General features: G+C 39.0%; 1 protein-coding gene across 3 annotated transcripts in view; it reads left to right on the top strand.

Annotated features, from left to right (window-relative positions):
- The window catches only part of LOC134577579 (brain-specific angiogenesis inhibitor 1-associated protein 2-like), a 199,711-nt gene extending 193,713 nt beyond the window's left edge, over positions 1–5,998 (top strand). For all 3 annotated transcript variants that reach the window (XM_063436396.1, XM_063436397.1, XM_063436398.1), the window contains one exon: positions 1,364–5,998. In XM_063436396.1, the coding sequence (XP_063292466.1) occupies positions 1,364–1,436 (73 nt within the window). In that variant the 3' untranslated portion in view covers positions 1,437–5,998. The remainder of the gene's footprint in view (positions 1–1,363) is intronic.
- The last annotated feature ends 13,650 nt before the right edge of the window (positions 5,999–19,648 follow it).

The raw sequence follows: 19,648 nt of genomic DNA, 5'->3' as shown, positions 1-19,648 counted from the left end.
AATGTAAAGGGTGAAAAATAATAATAAGTGCATTCCAACAGGGAGGAGGGTAGGGAGGTAGCTCAGGGAGCTCAGGGATGAGCTTAGGCAATGGGTAAAAGGAGGTAGAAGTAGTATATAGCTATATAATAGTCCTATGCAAGAGTAAACTGCTCTCTATAGAAATGGACATAAGCTATAGGGGCTACTGTGAGAACCACTCCAATACCCAGAGCAACAGAGTACACAAACGGGTTAACTCCAGGATACTGTAACAGCCCGTGTGATATAGAGTACTTCACACCTGCTATAGAAATTGAATAAATCCTTGGAGTGTATAAAAAGCCCGTTAGTAGAACCCCAGTATTAGGTTACATAAGAGGATAAAGTCCTAGAACCGTGTTACAAATTACTTCACACTAGCTCCTAAGGTACAACCGTTGATAGCCTTTGAGAAAGGCGCTCTCTTTAGCGCCGAAACGCGTTAGGCAGAATTTAGGTTTTTTTAAAGCACAGCACTTATTTCTTCACCATTGTTTGGGGTGTTTAATCAGGGCAAGGAGGGTTGGTAGCCGGTTTGGAGTGTTATTCAGGGTTCAATATGAGTTTATACCTCAGATATGGCACAGTTAGGGCATTAGCCCTTGAGGATATATTGTACCTTAGGAGCTAGTGTGAAGTAATTTGTAACACGGTTCTAGGACTTTATCCTCTTATGTAACCTAATACTGGGGTTCTACTAACGGGCTTTTTATACACTCCAAGGATTTATTCAATTTCTATAGCAGGTGTGAAGTACTCTATATCACACGGGCTGTTACAGTATCCTGGAGTTAACCCGTTTGTGTACTCTGTTGCTCTGGGTATTGGAGTGGTTCTCACAGTAGCCCCTATAGCTTATGTCCATTTCTATAGAGAGCAGTTTACTCTTGCATAGGACTATTATATAGCTATATACTACTTCTACCTCCTTTTACCCATTGCCTAAGCTCATCCCTGAGCTCCCTGAGCTACCTCCCTACCCTCCTCCCTGTTGGAATGCACTTATTATTATTTTTCACCCTTTACATTTTTTTCTTTTTTCATTTACTTTAAGTTCATGGTTTTGTATACCAATTAAATGATTTTTTATTTTAAGTGACTAACAACTCAGATCAGTATCTCACTAGTGTTCCCTGGACACCTGTCCTTGGTTTACACTCCAGTTTCGAAATCGAATATTAAGCCAACACAGTTGTTAGTTATTACAATGTAGAAATCTTATGCTTAACTCAATGTAAGACATTTGATATTTGTTTATTTTAAGAGCAGAAATTAGCTACTGATTTTTTTTTTTTTGGTTATAAATTTAGATGAAGTACATTGTCAACAATTTGTTTTACAGAAACAATCCTTTTGCCCACGTCAAACTGAAACGCACCATCACAAACGACCGCTCAGCGCCTGTCATCCAGTGACCTTGTGATTCTTACTTCCTTAACCTTTATAAACCATTATCTGATTTGAGGATTGTCTACAGTGGAAGACACCACCACAATTAATTTATGTGTTCTCCATTGAAAGCAAGAGCTAGTGTAATACACTGTTAGAAGGGCTGAATGTATAAACCAGCAACTTAATAACTATTACTCTAAAAGTGTTCTGTTTACAGCAGCATTTTAGAACTTTCTTACTTTATATACATTGACTTGTTTGTCAAAAATTATTGTATCTATCTTGCGTATAACCCAAGACTTTGAGCTATTGGCTGGATTTTAGAGTGTAAATGACTTAAATAGCCAACAATTGCTGCACCTTTCAGATTAAATATTTATAGAATGACCTCAACAGTATTATAGAACAGGTGACTTTTATGGGTCATTTGAAAGCTGCAAATTGAAAGAGAGAAAATTAGCTTTTACATTTTTTTGAAGATCACTTTCATGATAAGCATTGGCGACGTGACTGAGGAGCGCTCGGTTTTATTAATTAAAATAAACACACAGGGGAAAGGTTCATTTACATTGTATAAAAAAAAAAAAGTAAGTGAAGATTTGACTGCAAGTGTAAATTCTTCCTAGTTATAAACAGGTGTTCTAACTAAAAAATTTAAAGCAAAGTGAAGGATATAAAGTGATTTTAAACAATTTCCAAGTAAGGTTAAATATAACGGGCCATGGCACCAAGCAAAAACAAAATCATGGTTATTCGGTAATGTGAGTATTCCACCTGAATTCAAACTGAATTTCAAATTTAAGACCAAAGTAGCTGAACTGGAAATAAAGAGGACCTAGAGAATGTTTCAAGTTCATCTGTAGGGCCTTAATTTGGAATTCACATTGTATTCTCTCTTTAATAAATAACCCTGAATCTGTTATGTTTATATTGCCTATAACATCTAAGGATGTGTATGTGTGCACCCCAATAAAATAATAATATAGATACAATATTCAATCATATTGATTAACCTTGAATCTAGAAAACAATGATATGTAAACAAATTAGACCGATTTTTTTGTACTTGTGTTAATTCACAGCACACATTTTATAGTTCTGCCCTTACTTGGCTGATATTCTGGGCTGAGTTGGCAAGTCTCAGAGAGTTATATCTAAACCAATTCAATGATTTTACAAGCACAACTTAGTGCCAGAAAAAAACTGCTATTTCTCAGTCAATTCTTCACAATATTCAGTTTGGTGAATAAAACCCCAAATTGCTGTGTATGTGGCACCCATAAACAAACGTGACAAAACAGACCTAATTTAACAGAGCATTTATCAAGCAGTCAGTTGCCATGTGGATCAGCACAGATAGCTCATAGAAAAAGCAAAGAATGTCCCCCAGTAATAAATTAAATTTAGCTTAAAACTAGCTGGCATTGTATCCAATACTCCCCAAGTGGACATATCTGGAAATGCACGCACGAATTGCTGCTACACAAATAACAAAACTGATTGTTGCCCATTGGGCAATTGCCACTCCACATATTTACCCATTCCACCTCAATGCCTGGGATATTACTGGTAACATTTTTAGTGTATGGAACAAGTCTTATAGGATGTCAGTGATGGAGAAATTAAATATGTGAAAGATAGCCAGGTGGCCACGCTATGTTAAGTTAAATGATGTCTACAATATAATTATGTTCTAAATGTTACACAAGAAAAGAAGGTCATATAATACAGGAACTAGGCTAATGTTTTGTTTTTCTTATTGGCTGGTGGCCACTCTCCTTCCATTGTCAATTTGATGAGCTTTTTTTCCTAAAGAGAATCTTAACATGGATCCAAGTGGATGTTCAGAAAGATCATTCACCAAAATGACAATACTTACAAAAAAAGGTTAGTTTGGTGAGAGTAAAATAAAAAGGTTTGAAACGACTTTTGCTGTACATTAGGGACATTTTTGGCTTAGACTTAATGAAGCTTAGGGTATCAGAAGTTAGGTGTCATTTTTCCCCAGGAGGTGGCTGATTCTTCGACAGCCACCGACTTCATTACCCACTCAATCAAATATTTTTCTGCCTTACGATACAAGCAGTGAGTATGGAGTGAAGTATTGGCACAACGCTGCCTGACTGAACAACACTGAAAGAGAAAACTAGAAACCAGCACTTACCATAAGGAAGGACACCTGTCAATAGCAGTTTCATTCCACCAGCAGGAATCACAAAACAAATTATCCTAGAGCTTGTTTTTTTTCTTACCTTTTGCTTGTGTGTGTGGGCATCATTTAATGCAGTTAAACATGGTCATTTGACTGGACATGTTGACGCTTAGCCAACAGTGTTGTGGGAACAGAAAGTATAGGTAAGTTGTAGAAGGGTGTTACAGAAGGTGTTATGGGGACAGAAGGATCTTGTAAGTTGAGCATCTTGGAAGGTTTCACGTCAGGGTTGATCATACAAAACAGAGATTATTGCATTTTAAGGGACACTTCAGGCAATATAACAACCTCAAGTTAATTAAGTTGTTATGATACCAGGAGGTTCCTGGCACCTGCTTAACTTCCGGTGGTTAAACCGTTTAACCCCAATGTCTTCAGTTTGGTGATGGTCACCTCTGTGCATGAACTTCCGTTTGAGTCCAGGACATCAATCATGAAGGTACATTTTTTACTCCATTTAGTGAATGGGGAGCTACTGATGGGCTTAGAGTTCCAGCTGATGCTCTCAGTCTACTAGCTTTGCCACTTTCCTTAGTGTCCTGATTGAGCCTTTGGATTTAAACAGAAGTTTGGGAGCAGATCTAATCAGCGCAGGACTGAAGACAAAGGGGTTTAATTATTTGTTACCAGTTTAACCCCTAAAGGTAAGCCGACCTCATGGTACCATAACAACTGCATTCCTTTTTAAGTTGTTATGGTGTCTGGAATGTCACTTTAATGCTAAATTGGTTGTTTTTGGTGACTTGTTTTTTCCTTTGTCCAGTACAAACACATGCAGGGTTCACTAAAGTGTAAATTGTCAGAAAGTTAGAGAGGTATTCACATTTTAGGCCAAAATAGCCAAACAAGAAAAATGTCTGCTATTTTTTCTATTCAGCTATTTGGGCGTAAAATTTTAAATTAACTTTGAATTAATCTTAAATACCCAACAATCCACACTTGAGTAACCCTTTTGAATTGTTAGTAATAACTGTGTGGATCTCTCTGTAAGGTGTGATTATGTGTTTCTGAACATGATGCTGTGTATTAGTTTGATTTTGAAAGTTTTTGCACCCCCAAATTGTAAGCTGACGTAATGTGGAATGGAGGTTCATGGCTGTGTCTGTCCTTGATAAATAGGTTTGTCTCAAATAAATGTCCATACCAAACAACATGTTTGTATCTTTCCAGAAATATAAAACATTCTAATATAGGGTTACCTAACGCATTCCTAGACAACTATTGTTCTTCGTTTTCCCACTTCTCTGCCAACATATAACTCTTGGACAAAAGGGACCCTATATCATTGTTAGCTCCAACAATACTTTAATTTTTTACTATCAGTCAGTTCTTTGAATTGCTGTTATTTGAATTGTTCATGCTGTTTGTTTCAGGTATGTGGAATATGTGTATAGCATATGGAGAGGTACTGTGTATGTGTACATGCGATCTCAGTGTGAAGGGACGATGTACAGTCGTCCTTGATAAGAGAGAGCAGAATTTATATGTGCCTACATGTCACTCGCAAAGAACAAATAGTAGAACAATTCTACTACTATTTGGGGGTTTAAGTTTAAAGAAATATTAATGTTTAAATCATTGAGGCGATGTGCCTTGCTATAAACTAAATAGATAGATAGATAGATAGAAAGATATTCAGGCAGATCTGAAACACTTATATTATAGTGTTTATTTTAATAACAGGCTACTTCTCCCACATTTGTGAGAGTGAGTGCTTTAAAGCTAAGTAACAAAAATGTTGATTAATACTACTTTTTTGTATTTTAAAACAGTTTGTGCCACATAGTTAGAAGCGACTGTCAAGAGGATGTGAACAATAGCCCATGAATTAAAAAGCTGATTACACTGGTAGCAAATTGGAAGTAAAAAACATTAGCCTTTCCCTTTCGAAACAGTGATATATCTTTAAGTATAATCATCTACTGTAATATGCATGTAGCACATGTCTATGAATTAAGAATGTGTGGATGGTTTCAATACATCACAAGGCAAGATTGTAACACATTCCCTACAGGGCTATCAGCTCCCAGTGAACTAACATGGATGTTATCCTGTACATGTAACAGAAGTATTTGGATCAATAGAGGTTGACAGATATTTACAAATACAATTGGGACAAAATCGTAGATTGTATATTTAGCAGGAATGAGATAACGTCCACTCAGTATGTTTGTGTTTAAATGTTTGTGATTTTTTTTTATATAAGTACTTTTTAAAATGTGTATATTTTAAGTGAATTTTGTCTGACATCAATCTCTAATTTTCAGTGCCTGACTCCAACTATTTTGTAACATGTTGTAACATTGTAACATACATTTTGCTATATTGTTCATCTGTATAACTAACTGGGCAAATAGAAATTGCTTTAATCCATCTCCCCGTGTTTTTATTTTATTAGAATTTCTGTGTGCTTTCATTGTTTATTTAAAAAACAAAAACGATCTAAACTACCTGCTTGATTTACAACATTTTAGTTCTTCTATGGCAAGCCAGATCAAAGATCTGAGATAAAGTATATTTTGTTTTCTATTCTTGCCAATTCAAACACATATAAAAAGCAAAATGCTGAATAACAAAATATTTTTTCTCCGTTCTATGTTAACATAGCAATGCTGGTTAATAAATAGCTCTAAAGACTTTTAGAGATATTTGCTAAAGTAAGACTTGCACAAATCCCTTTCAGCTGTGTTGATTGAATAAATGCCTGTCAATTTATGGGCGAATTAATTGATTATTTTTTGGATTTGCCTGACAAATCAATGCATTCGTCCATAGATTGACAAACATTTGATTTGATACGTTCGGCACAGTGGAAAGGGATTTGTCTAATTAAAGAGAATTTCAAGTTTTAGGGCAAAAATGTTGAACTCTAAGCATTGCTGACTTGGATTTTTTTTTCCCAATTCAATTCTTTTGTTCTTAACTTTGGAATTCACTTTGAAAACACCACTATTCTCACTTTAGTAAATAACCATGTGTTAACAGTGACATAACTAATGCTTCTCCGTTATTTAAGTTAATAAAATCCTCATTAATAATAATAGTTGGAGAATCTCATCTATGAAGTTTTCAGCTCAGAGGAAGAGGCAGACAGAAGGCAAATGCTGATTTCACAACATAAATTAGGGACCCAGAACAACAATAAAAAATCTACTTCCAAGTGACTAACTTCTTAAGACAAATAGTAAAACATTTAACAAATCCAATAAACCAGATACTACAGTAGCTATTGTAGCTACATCTGAGACAAATGATGACTGAGTACACTTTTAGCTCTCTTAGATCCCACTGGAGTGAGCTTAATAATTCTTGTGGAAAAATATTTGCTGTTTTTGTGAAGTATTATGGAGGCCTTTGCAAGGGACATTGCAAATGAGGGATATACTTCCCAGACAATACTCACAAGATTATTAACCTAGTCTGCTTGATCAAATATTTTATATATGCTCCTATTTTACATATAAATAAGGACATTGAATTAATGGTCATATGTATAGGGTGCCCTGGTTGACTCACATTACAGGGAACTTTCTGCAGAGCACTACAAGCATAACCCAATGTTTTTTTTGGACATAGAGACGCCTTGTCTGCACCTTTTCCCATTAACAATGGCACTTGTCATGGATGCCCTCTGTTTATAATTTACTTTGCTCTGTCAATGGACATCCACACTAGCAATTGTTTTGACTCTGGAAAAAAAAATACAGGCTCTACCCGGGTTGGAACTGGGCTCCTTTTATAATTTTATAACCTTGTGTTTCCTAAAAGCATTGCACTTTTCTAGTGTTCTCCTTGTAGATTTTGGAGGCCCATACATAAGTTGGGCATTTTTCTCCTTACAGGTACTCTAGTGTTACGAGCATAGTTTGAGAAAACAAATATGCTTAATAAGAAACACTTTTTTATTTATTCACTTAGTCCACTTTGTATAGTCATACAGCTGCAAATAGATAAAGTGCAAAAAGTGAGGAGATATTGTCAGAACTGACAAGCTATAAGATATCTATAAATACATTCACATAAATGTCCTATAATTCTGACATTAGACATCCAGTGTAGCTTTAGAGATGATTGTATGGCATAGTTATCCTTAACCCTAGTCAGAGAAATAATCTAGGGTAGAATGTAACCTTTTCCCCCAATATTATACTTTTACAAGGATAAAAGATACAATAACCAAATGGTTAAAAAGTGCTCAAAATGTATCCACTGTCATCAATAAAATATATTACACATAGAGATCAAGCAAATCCAGTACGTCAAACTGGTTGCTATAAGCAATATATAAAAATATCGCTAGAGACAACTGAGTATAAAAATAGTTGTTTATTACAAATTATTAAAATCAAAAAATAAAGTTAAAAATAAATCCACAATATTTGTACCAGTCAATTAGGGGAAAATCGCAAAACAACCTTATGTACAGGCTTGGATGGATGCAGATGTTGTTCGTGATCCTGTCACCCAGATTCTGATCGCCGGTGAGGACGGCGTGCGTGCATCCACCTCGAGCCTCACTTTGGGGGAACAGCACTGCTCATACGATGGTATTGGTGATGTGTCTGGGATCCGAGGTGAGTATACCTTCTGCAATGATACCCTGACAGGCTGGAGCTGCGTAGATGTTTCTTCAAACTGTCTGACGCGTTTCGTAGGGAATAGCCCTACTTCCTCAGAGTTACGTCTGAGGAAGTAGGGCTATTCCCTACGAAACGCGTCAGACAGTTTGAAGAAAAGGTTACATTCTACCCTAGATTAGTTCTCTGACTAGGTTTAAGGATACCTATGCCATACAATCATCTCTAAAGCTACACTGGATGTCTATCAGAATTATAGGACATTTATGTGAATGCATTTATAGATATCTTATAGCTTGTCAGTTCTGACAATATCTCCTCACTTTTTGCACTTTATCTATTCTACTAGTAAGCTCCTGGATAACTGTTACTATTCTATATAGTAGCTATACCCTATCTACATTGCTTTATAGGTTTCTGGTGAATCCCTATATTTTTCCATTTATAGAGCTTATGTCATATGGTCTGACTCCCTCTTCCTTCTGCATACTATATACGTAGTTAGCAGTTCTCTATACAGCTGCAAATGTCAAGACTACGTATAGTTCACTACCATTTAGGGTGTAACTTGCTTGTGCATTCATAACCGCGAAGTGCATAACTTTGCATTTCTCTACGTTAAATTTCATCTGCCATTTTAGTGCCCAGTCCCCCAATCTATCCAAATCCCTCTGCAGCAAAGCAATATCCTGCTCACATTTTATTACTTTACAAAGTTTTGTGTCATCTGCAAACACTGATACATGGCTTTCAATGCCTATTTCAAGATCATTTATAAATATGTTAAATAGAAACAGTCCCAAAACAGAACCCTGAGGGACACCACTTACCACTTTTGTCCAGCCTGAAAATGTACCATTAATGACAACTTGTTGTACTCTATCCTTAAGCCAGTGTTCTACCCAAGAAGAAGAATATTCATCTAGACCAATTTCTTTTAGATAAAAGACTAACCTATTGTGAGGAACCGTATCAAATGCCTTGGCAAAATCCAAGTAGATCACATCCACTGCAACACCCTGATCTATACTACTACTTACTTCTTCGTAGAATGCAATTATCGGTAGGTTAGTTTCAAATGACCTATGCTTCATAAAACCATGCTGATTATTGCTAATAACACAGTTCTTCCCAATGAATTCCTGAATATTATCCCTTAATAGCCCTTCAAATATTTTCCCAGTCACAGAAGTTAAGCTCACAGGTCTATAATTTAGAGGCAAGGATTTTGAACCATTTTTAAATATAGGAACAACATCTGCTTTCCTCCAATCCTCTGGTACAATACAATCCTCCTGAAACAAAAGAATCTTGAAAAATTAAATACAGAGGTTCACTTAGGTTCACAAGATCTCTTTTATAGGCTAAGCAGATGTCTAAAGGTTAATTTGCTAAATCAAGCATATAGGCATGTCCAATTATGATGGTGTGGTGGCAAGCTTATTTTTTACATTTTTGCACAGCACCACAAATATGTTTGGCTAAACACTGGTAAGTCATCTCATATATCTAAAGCACAAATTGACACAAAAAAATGTATACATTTTAAAAATGGAAAATTTCACAGATGCAAAACACAAAACCACGGACCAGTTTCTGAAAATATGACCACCCAGTGGAGATGTGCTTTCCATTGAAGCCTGTAAGCTCTTTGAAGACCCCTGAGGGCTCCCTCAGGGCAGTAGTTGGGAAAGAGACACTGGGGAAGAATTTATATTTATATGTGCATCCTTTTGTTAGTGCTCTCTCTATATCTTACTTTTTATTTTCCCTCACTCTCTGTCCGCTTTCTGGATTTTCTCCAACTCTGCTGAACTGTTGATTCTGGAATTCATTTTTCTTTAAGATGCTGAATGAGACAGAATTTCTAATCTAACTGAACCTTGTGATTGCAGCTGATCTCTTTTTTTCTTGAATAAGGCATTCTCTCAGAATTCTGCTCTTGAAAACCTATTTATTTTCTTTTGTACATGTTAATTCATGTATTGATTCCTTGAAAATGTTACAAATCACTTTAATTACAAAAAACGTTGAAGAATGATGAGATTGCACACCTGAAACAATCCTCTGTGGCAATATATTATAAAGAAAATATTTAGCAACCGAGGAGAAAATAACATACCCATATTTCTTTAGGTTATACAGCATCTTGTAGATATAAATAAATACTGCTATATCAGAAACTATAATGATTTTGATTACTTCTCTAAAATGTTTTAGTCGTTGGTAATAGTAAGGTTGGCACTAACATAAAAAGATGATTAATAGAGGATAGATAGATAGACAGACAGACAGACAGACGGATAGACGGATGGATGGACAGATGGACGGATGGATGGATGGATGGATAGATAGATAGATAGATATCTAAAAACATATATAGACTTACAATTAGATTATTTTTTTCTTCTTAAAATGTATTTTCTTCGGCCTAAAAAAAGCTGAAAAAAAAATAAAAAAAGTCCTGCCATAACTTTTACTTTGAAAGAATAGAATGTATTGCAAAAGTAAGGAAACACTTTCTGCACGTATAAAACTAAAATCCAAGTTGGTCCATGAAGGGCTCCAACCAGAGTGCTCTAACAGGCATCTGGCATCTTATCTCGAGACTTGCATGGATTTTTATGTCTTTTGTTTGTGATCCTGTCCTTTAAAAAAAATTAAAATGAAAAAAAAACTAAAAGTTGCGATGGGACTTAATGTTTTTATGAAAAATTGAGACCAAAGAAAAGAAACATAGAAACATAGAATGTGACGGCAGATAAGAACCATTCGGCCCATCTAGTCTGCCCAATTTTCTAAATACTTTCATTAGTCCCTGGCCTTATCTTATAGTTTGGATAAGAAGTTTTAAGAAAAAAAGAGGACATCTAATGGTATGTATAATTTAGTTTTTTCTACAGGTATAAGATTAATTGGGCTCCCCCTCACTATTATTAGCGTGAGGGGGTATTCAGGTTTTTATTGAGGGATTAGCTATGGGTTTTAAAGACTAGCCATAAGGGAGTTAGGCATAATTTTTTGGGGTGGGTAGACAATGGCATGCCTACCATCACCTTGTATATTTAATTGTACCTGACACTAATGAGTAGGTGCTGGGGAGGCATTTGGTGCCACAGAGTTATTACTTTATTTTGAGCCTCTACCAACAGCCTATGGGTGTGGCCTGGGGAGGAATTAGATCCCCTCTTTATGTTCCCCTGTTTAGTATAATGTTAGCCCTTAGCCACTGATCATTGGTGGGGGTGGGGAAGGATAATTATGGGGGCATGGTGGTAGACAATGACCTGTCCATCTCTCCTCTTTTTTACAGCTTTTTAGTACAAATGCCCCCAATCTCAGTGTCATATTGACCCCCACAGGTTCAATTTTCCTGAAGTTACTAGAACTGTCAGTGAGCAAACAGTCAAAAAATGCATTTATCAACAGCTTTTTGCTGTCAATATTTTCACGGTCATTTATCGAGGATTATGTCCTTAATAGATGGCATTGAATTGCTAAATCCGATATTTTCAATGCTAAGTATAAAATACATTTTTAAAATATTTTTTGAAAAGCTAAATGTTACGGTTGCCTCCAGGCTGGCTGGAAGTTGGACCGTAGAAAAGGATGCTCCTAGCGCTCACCAAAGGACCATCAGCACCGTAGCCACCATAACTACTGCAGACTCTACGAACCACCGCTGCTGGGCTGGTATCTCGCCGTCTGCTCTGCGCCCTGGACCTACGGCCAGGCTCCAGTAGGTGAGCCTCTTCCTTCTGTCGAGCGAAGCAGGATCAGGAACAAGAGCTCTTACAAGAACTCAGTAGCTAAGGGAGTATGAAGAGCATAGCAATCCCTGTAGTGATTATAGCTGTCCCCTACAAACAAGAGTCAAGGCTGAAAGTTAGAGGGTCAGAATAGGTCTGAGGTGCTGGAACACCCAGCCTGGTTTTTATTGAGGTTACGTGCAAACAGGACACTCCCAGGGGGAGGCATAAAATCACCAATCACACATCTGGTGCAACCCACATATCCCCTCCCCTCAGATAAACAGTTAAACCAATTATTACATACAATAAAAATACAGTTTTCACACACACACTGTAACTTTAAAACCATACATCCAATTTCCATAAAAGTTACATATTCAGACTCAGCATACATCAAACATAAACACTTCCAAAAATCAGGCAAATCCCTCCAGTGGATCAAAAGTTAGCTGGAAGTCCTTTATGACCGACCGCAAGCACAATTTCCTGCCCAAACAGTTCCATAGATTTGGGCTGTGCGGTCGGTCAGTTTCATGCAGCAAAACGACTAAGTCCCATTTCGAACGGGACTTAGTCTCTGGAGCTGCAAGTTCAGTATGGGAGAAGGTAAGGGTCAGCGGTGTTCGGTAGAATGTGTAGCCGATTTTAGTTCCACAGAATCTTTAGCATACACCGCTGACCGCATTCGAATGACCTAAGATGGCCGCCGCCACGTGTTCGGCTGTCGAATGGCGGCCACCCAGCGCTCGGCAATTAACCGGCAGTAACCTCACAGCCTGGGAGGTAAATTGCCTGCACACTTTAACTTCTGGGTGGTCCGCCTGTGTGGTACTTGGTTCAGTAACCCCTATTTACTGAACCAAGTGGGAGAAAGCCAGGGGCAAGTAATTTTACAGGTCTGGGGACATAGTCTTAAAGGGGCATTGTTCAGCAAAGTCACAATATGTCCCCAGACGGTTCTTAAAGGGCCATACACACCCAATAAAAGTTAATACATTATCAGGGGCACAATCTTCCAGGGGCCATAGTCATGAGGAAGGAGACTGGCAAATAGGCTTCTCCACAATCCAGGGAAGCAGGGCAATTTCCCATTTAAAGGGCCAGTTACAAAAAGCAGTTTGTAACACTAAATTATTTGAAGTTATAGTTATATGATCCCGATAAACCTTTAAGCCTTTGGGTGGTAAGGTAATCGATTCAAACCGATAAAAGGCTTATTGGGAGCTGATAAACTGCCGCCAAACATTTGCTCGGTTAATAATCAAGGCCATAGTTGGAACAGGTTGACATACATTTAACTGGGCTGAAGAACTGACTCTTAAACTAAAACGGTGCCATTAGAACTTTCACAGTGCCTCTAGAGGTTAGTCTAGCTTGACCATGAACAAAATGTTTACAGCACTGAACTATTGTCTTTTTCATTTTAGAAAATTGTTAACCCCTTTACAAATAAAATCTAAAAATACAGATCTACTTTCAAACATTCCAGTTAAGGAGCACATGGAAAATAGTGACCATAATATGCCATTTGAAATCAAGGCAACATTTTTTATTTATATGGGCTTTACAAAAGGCTAATTTCAACAGGATTAGGGTATCTTAATAACTAAATGGCTGATGAGAACAGGGCCGGACTGGCCCACCGGGATACCGGGAAATTTCCCGGTGGGCCGTCGGCACCTGGGGCTGGGGTGACCTGCGGCCGCAGGGAGAACTTGAAAGGCGGCCGCAAGGGAAGCTTTTCATGAGGCCGCTGGGGGAGCAGGCTCTTCTGGGGGAGCAGGCTGTTCTGTCTCTGCTCCCCCTCCCTCGCGCGCTAGAAAGAGACCGGGGCCGGAATATGACGTCATATTCCGGCTCCGGTCTCATTAAGCTGCGCGCGAGGGAGGGGGAGCAGAGACAGAACAGCCTGCTCCCCCAGAAGAGCCTGCTCCCTCAGCGGCCTCATGAAAAGCTTCCCCTGCGGCCGCCAGCACAGCAATCAGTCTGCCCACCCACAGGTACCAAAAAGTGTGTGTGTGTGTCTGTCTGTCTGTCATGCTGTGTGTGTGTGTGTCTGTGTCATGCTGTGTGTGTGTGTGTCTGTGTCATGCTGTGTGTGTGTGTCTGTCTGTCTGTCTGTGTCATGCTGTGTGTGTGTCTGTCATGCTGTGTGTTTGTCTGTATCATGCTGTGTGTGTGTGTCTGTGTCATGCTGTGTGTGTGTGTCTGTGTCATGCTGTGTGTGTGTGTCTGTGTCATGCTGCGTGTGTGTCTGTGTCATGCTGTGTGTCTGTGTCTGTATCATGCTGTGTGTCTGTCTGTGTCATGCTGTGTGTGTGTGTGTGTGTCATGCTGTGTGTGTGTGTGTGTCTGTCTGTGTTATGCTGTGTGTGTCTGTCATGCTGTGTGTGTGTGTGTCATGATGTGTGTGTGTCTGTCTGTGTCATGCTGTGTGTGTCTGTTTGTGTCATGCTGTGTGTGTGTGTGTCTGTCTGTCTGTCTGTGTCGTGTGTCTGTGTCACGGTGTGCCTGTATCATGGTGTGTGTGTGTCATGCTGTGTATGTGTGTCTGTCTGTGTCATGCTGTGTGTGTGTGTCTGTGTCATGCGGTGTGTGTTTCTGTCTGTCTGTGTCATGCTGTGGGTGTGTGTCTGTGTCATGCTGTGTGTGTCTGTTTGTGTCATGCTGTGTGTGTGTGTGTCTGTCTGTGTCGTGTGTGTCTGTGTCACGGTGTGTGTGTTTGTCATGGTGTGTGTGTCTGTCTGTGTCATGCGGTGTGTCTGTGTCATGCAGTGTGTCTGTCTGTGTCATGCAGTGTGTGTGTGTCTGTGTTATGCTATGTGTCTATCTGTGTCATGCTGTGTGTGTGTCTGTCTGTGTTACGCTGTGTGTGTCTGTATGTGTCATGCTGTGTGTGTGTGTGTCTGTGTCGTCTGTGTCACGGTGTGTCTGTATCATGGTGTGTGTGTCTGTATCATGGTGTGTGTGTCTGTATCATGGTGTGTGTGTCTGTGTCATGGTGTGTGTGTGTGTCTGTCATGGTGTGTGTGTGTGTCTGTCATGGTGTGTGTGTGTGTCAGTCGTGGTGTGTGTGTGTGTGTCAGTCGTGGTGTCTGTGTGTGTGTCAGTCGTGGTGTCTGTGTGTGTTTTTAAAAATAGTGTTTTACTCACCTTTTTTTTTTTTCCCAACGTCGTGCTGATCTCTGCCTCTATGACTGAGATCATCAAGCTGGTCTCTGCCTCTATGACTTAGATCATCAAGCTTGATGCCTCTATGACTGAGATCATCGTGCTGGTCTCTGCCTCTATGACTGAGATCATCAAGCTTGATGATCTCAGCCAATCCGCACTGACACAGGAAGCGCCTCTAGTGACCGTCTGAGTGTCTGTCACTAGAGGTATCACTAGGAAGCAATGTAAACACTGCCTTTTCTCTGCAAAGTCAGTGTTTACATTCAAAAGCCTGCAGGGACAGGCTATAGACACCAGAACCACTACATTAAGCTGTGTGTGTGTGCGCCTGCTAGTGAGCTTGCTTGCTTGCTTGCATGTGTGTGTGTGTGTGCCTGCTAGTGAGTGAACTTGTGTTTTTATGTCAATGAGCTTATGTATATTAGTGAAATTGTTTGTCTATGAGGCTGTGTATCAATGAGCTTGTGTGTGTCAGTGAGATTGTCTGTGTCTGCATGTGAGTATGCTTACTGTATAATTAAATGTTTTACTCTGAAAGGACCAATATATTATATTAGAAAAAGCAATATATATATATATATATATCTAACTCTATTATCTGGGGTGGCAAGACATATCCTTACATATTACATGCGACAATATATGGCGCAATGACTTATGGGGCTGGCATAGATTTTTTTTTTTCCAGGGCTGCTTTGTATCCCCAGTCCGGCCCTGGATGAGAACTATTCGTTGGCAGAGAGCACAGAAGACAAATGTACTGTCTTTTAACAAATTGTACAAAGGAACATTTCTCACCATATGTTGAGAAATTGTGGCTAAGTAAAAGAGTCATTCAAGTAATTAACAATAAGAAAGGGGTGTTCAAAACATTTAAATCAGAAAATCAAAAGGATCCTATAAAAAACTATAAGCATTCCAATATCACTTGCAAAACTAAATCGGCTAAGCTATAAAATAACAAAACAGCCAAAGAGAGGTTAAAGGTTAAGAATTAAAGTGTTAGTCCGCTGGAATCTGACATGTGTGTGTTCATCAAGGAGGATCGGGGCAAGGCAAAAAATCTAAATATTTTCTTCGTCATATAGCAAGTAAGAATCTATGGCTATAAAATTGCAGATCCTTGTTACAAAAGCTTTACAGCAAACGTGATTGGGGAGGTTAGCTCAGGATAATGTGCTGTTAAATAAAGTTTATATAAATAAAGCCCTAGAGCCAGGTGGTATTCACCCACAAGTGTTTTGGGAGCCTAGTGTAGAAATATCTATACAACTGTTGTTAATCTTTCAGGATTCCTTTCTTTCAAGAATCATACAAGAGGATTGCAGAAAAGGCTATTTTTAAAAAGGGTTCAAAACCTCAACCTGAAATCTATGGACCCACGATTCCTTTAAAGGAATCTATAGGCACCCAGACCACTTCATCTCAATGCCCTTGCTTTTTTACCCTTACAACTGAAATCATGTTTTGCTGGAATAACAAAACCTCAAGGCGCTTCCACAGCTAGGACTGTGTGAAACTCAGTTATACTCAAATAACTCTCCTACAGAGAACTTGATTGGTGAAGCAAGGCATTTTGGGATGTTTCCCTATGGGGAAGCACTGGATTGATTTGCAGAGATCATCAATCTTGATGATCTCAGCCAGGGAGGCCAGGCAACAACACAGAAACCAGTTTGCCACAAAATGTAAAGTAAGTAAATCTTACCTTTAAATTATTGTAGTGGGAGGACTCCTACATAGATAGGCGAACACTATAACAGTAGAGATACAATCCTTTTCCAACCACATACATCTGTGATTGGGAAATTATTTGAAAGGCTGTTAAGGAATAATTTGCATGAATTCATTTTCAACAGCCATGTCATTAGTAGAACTCACCATGATTTTATGAAAGATAGATCAGGTCAGGTGAAGACTTTAGTACAAATACAGGTTGTGTTGCTGTAGTGGATGTGATCTACTTAGATTTTGCTAAATAAATGCATTTCCACACAAAATATACTATTAAAGAAACCAGTGGTGTATTCTGGTTCTGTGCTGCCCTAGGCAAATTTCTAAATTTCAGTTCCTGTTAAAAACCAACATGCCCCTTGCCTGACAGACACACGCCTTCACTGATGCATACAATGACATAAACTTACTGACAGTAACACAGTCATTGTCACACACACTGTTTAACCAACACACAATTTTACTGAAAAATACTCACTAACAGACAGACACGCACACCCACCCACCCACCGACAGACACACTAACTGACACATGCATTCACTTACAGATACACATGCACACTCACTGACAAGACACATACACACTCACTGACAGATGCACACTCACTTTGTGTTAGATACACACACTGTGACACACATATACTCACTGAAAGACCCACACTGACAAACACACACACACACTCACTGATAAGACACATGCACACTCACTGACAGATGCACACATTTTCTACCAGACATACACATTGACTGACAGATACACACTCTCAGTGACAGACATGCATACACACACTGACAGACATACTCATTCACTAACAGACATACACACTCTCACTGATACACACTCTTTGACAGACACACACATATTCCCTAACAGACACACATACACTCACTAACAGACACCGAAAACCAAAACACTCACCAACAGACACACTAACACACTCACTAGCAGGCACACACACTCTCACTATAAGACACACAGACACTCTCACTAACACACACAAACACTCACTAACAGACACACACACTCTCACTAACAGACACACACACTCTCGTTAACAGACGCACACACACTTTCACTAACAGACACACACTAACACTCACTAACAGACACATTCTAACACTCACTAACAGGCACACTCTCACTAACAGAGACACACACACTCTCACTAACAGACACACACTAACACTCACTAACAGACACTCTCTCACTAACACACACTCTAATTAACAGACACTAACACTCACTAACATACACCACTCTCACTAACATAGACACACACACTCTCACTATCAGATACACTAACAAGCACACACACTAACACACTCACATTTTTTTTTTTTTGCTTACATTTCGGTGGATTTTTCCCTGTGCTCTAGTGGGGCTGCTGCTGGCTGGGCTGGCAGGTGGTCGGGCAAACAGGCGCACAGTTCAAGCGGGCGACAAGAGAGCTCTGATCTCTCTGCTCAGCTCCCTCGCGCACCTCTTAGTGATGCCGGAGCCGGACTGATGTCATATTCTGGCTCCGGCATCACTGCGGTGCGCGCGAGGTAGCTGAGCAGGGGAGAGCTCAGGGGAGAGTGCCTTCCACATCAGTGCATGCCAGCCTCTGGGGAGCCCTGAGGTGGCCAGCCGACCAGCTCCTGGGCCCCCCACAACAAGAGGCTGACATGGAATTTGCTAGGGCGTTTGGGGGCGGCATTTTTTTGCCTTGTGGTAGATACACCACTGAAAGAAACACTATACTGACAGAAATATATAAACTTGTATTCCTGTCACTATACTTATGAAAACATAGTGTAGATCCATGGCACCCTTTGTCAACAAAGTAAAAAGATGGTTTACTCACCTATTGTCGTGAACTGGTAGAACCAGAACACACAGACTGAATCACAATAAATAGACTTTCAGTATGCCGATCCTTAGAATGGCCAGGCTAACGGACAAACAGAGTCAGAGAGAATAGCCCAGGTAAAAAAAAAAAAAAAAGAAATCAGTGTAAATGTCAAAGGAGCACAGAGGACAGGAACAACAATAAACCAGAATCAGGATAAATAACAAAAGAGAATACAACCGTAATGCGCTATTGGGCTAACAAGAACCAGAACAGGGCAACAAGGAATGGGAGAGGTGAGTATATATAGGCAGGTCTTGTTTCTTATTGGTCCATTTTCTAGTTTAGCCACTTTAATTGCCCTTTTGCAAGCGTTATTGGCTTCCTTATATCTTAAATAGGATGCCTCTGATTTGTCTGATTTAAATGCTTTAAATGCCCTTTTCTTATTTTTAATCTCTTGTTTTACTTCTCTACTAAGCCACATTGGTTTTAATTTGTTTCTTTTATATTTATTACCCAATGGTACATACTGCGAAATGTACCTTTCTAATATTTGTTTGAATAGTTTCCATTTATCCTCAGTGTTTTTATCACTAAGGAGTTTATGCCAGTCGATATGTTGTAGAGCTGCCCTAATCTTATTGAAATTGGCTTTTTAAAAATTATATGTTTTAGTATACCCCACTTGCTTTTGCTTTTTTTTAGTTTATTTCAAAATTTACCATATTGTGATCACTATTTCCCAAATGCTCCCCTACTTGAATATTGGTTAAAAGATCAACATTGTTTGTTATGACGAGATCCAGACAAGCATCCTTTCTAATTGGTGCTTGTACCAGTTGTGACATAAAGGTGTCATTTAACACATTCAAAAACCTGATTCCCCTTGCTGAAGTACTAGTCCCTCTATCCCAATTTATGTTTGGGTAATTAAAATCTCCAATAATTAAA

The sequence above is a fragment of the Pelobates fuscus genome, chromosome 11, assembly GCF_036172605.1.
Source record: "Pelobates fuscus isolate aPelFus1 chromosome 11, aPelFus1.pri, whole genome shotgun sequence".
Lineage (NCBI taxonomy): Eukaryota > Metazoa > Chordata > Amphibia > Anura > Pelobatidae > Pelobates > Pelobates fuscus.
The sequence above is the reverse complement of the archived record's forward strand: the minus strand, read 5'-3'. Positions and strand labels throughout refer to the sequence as shown.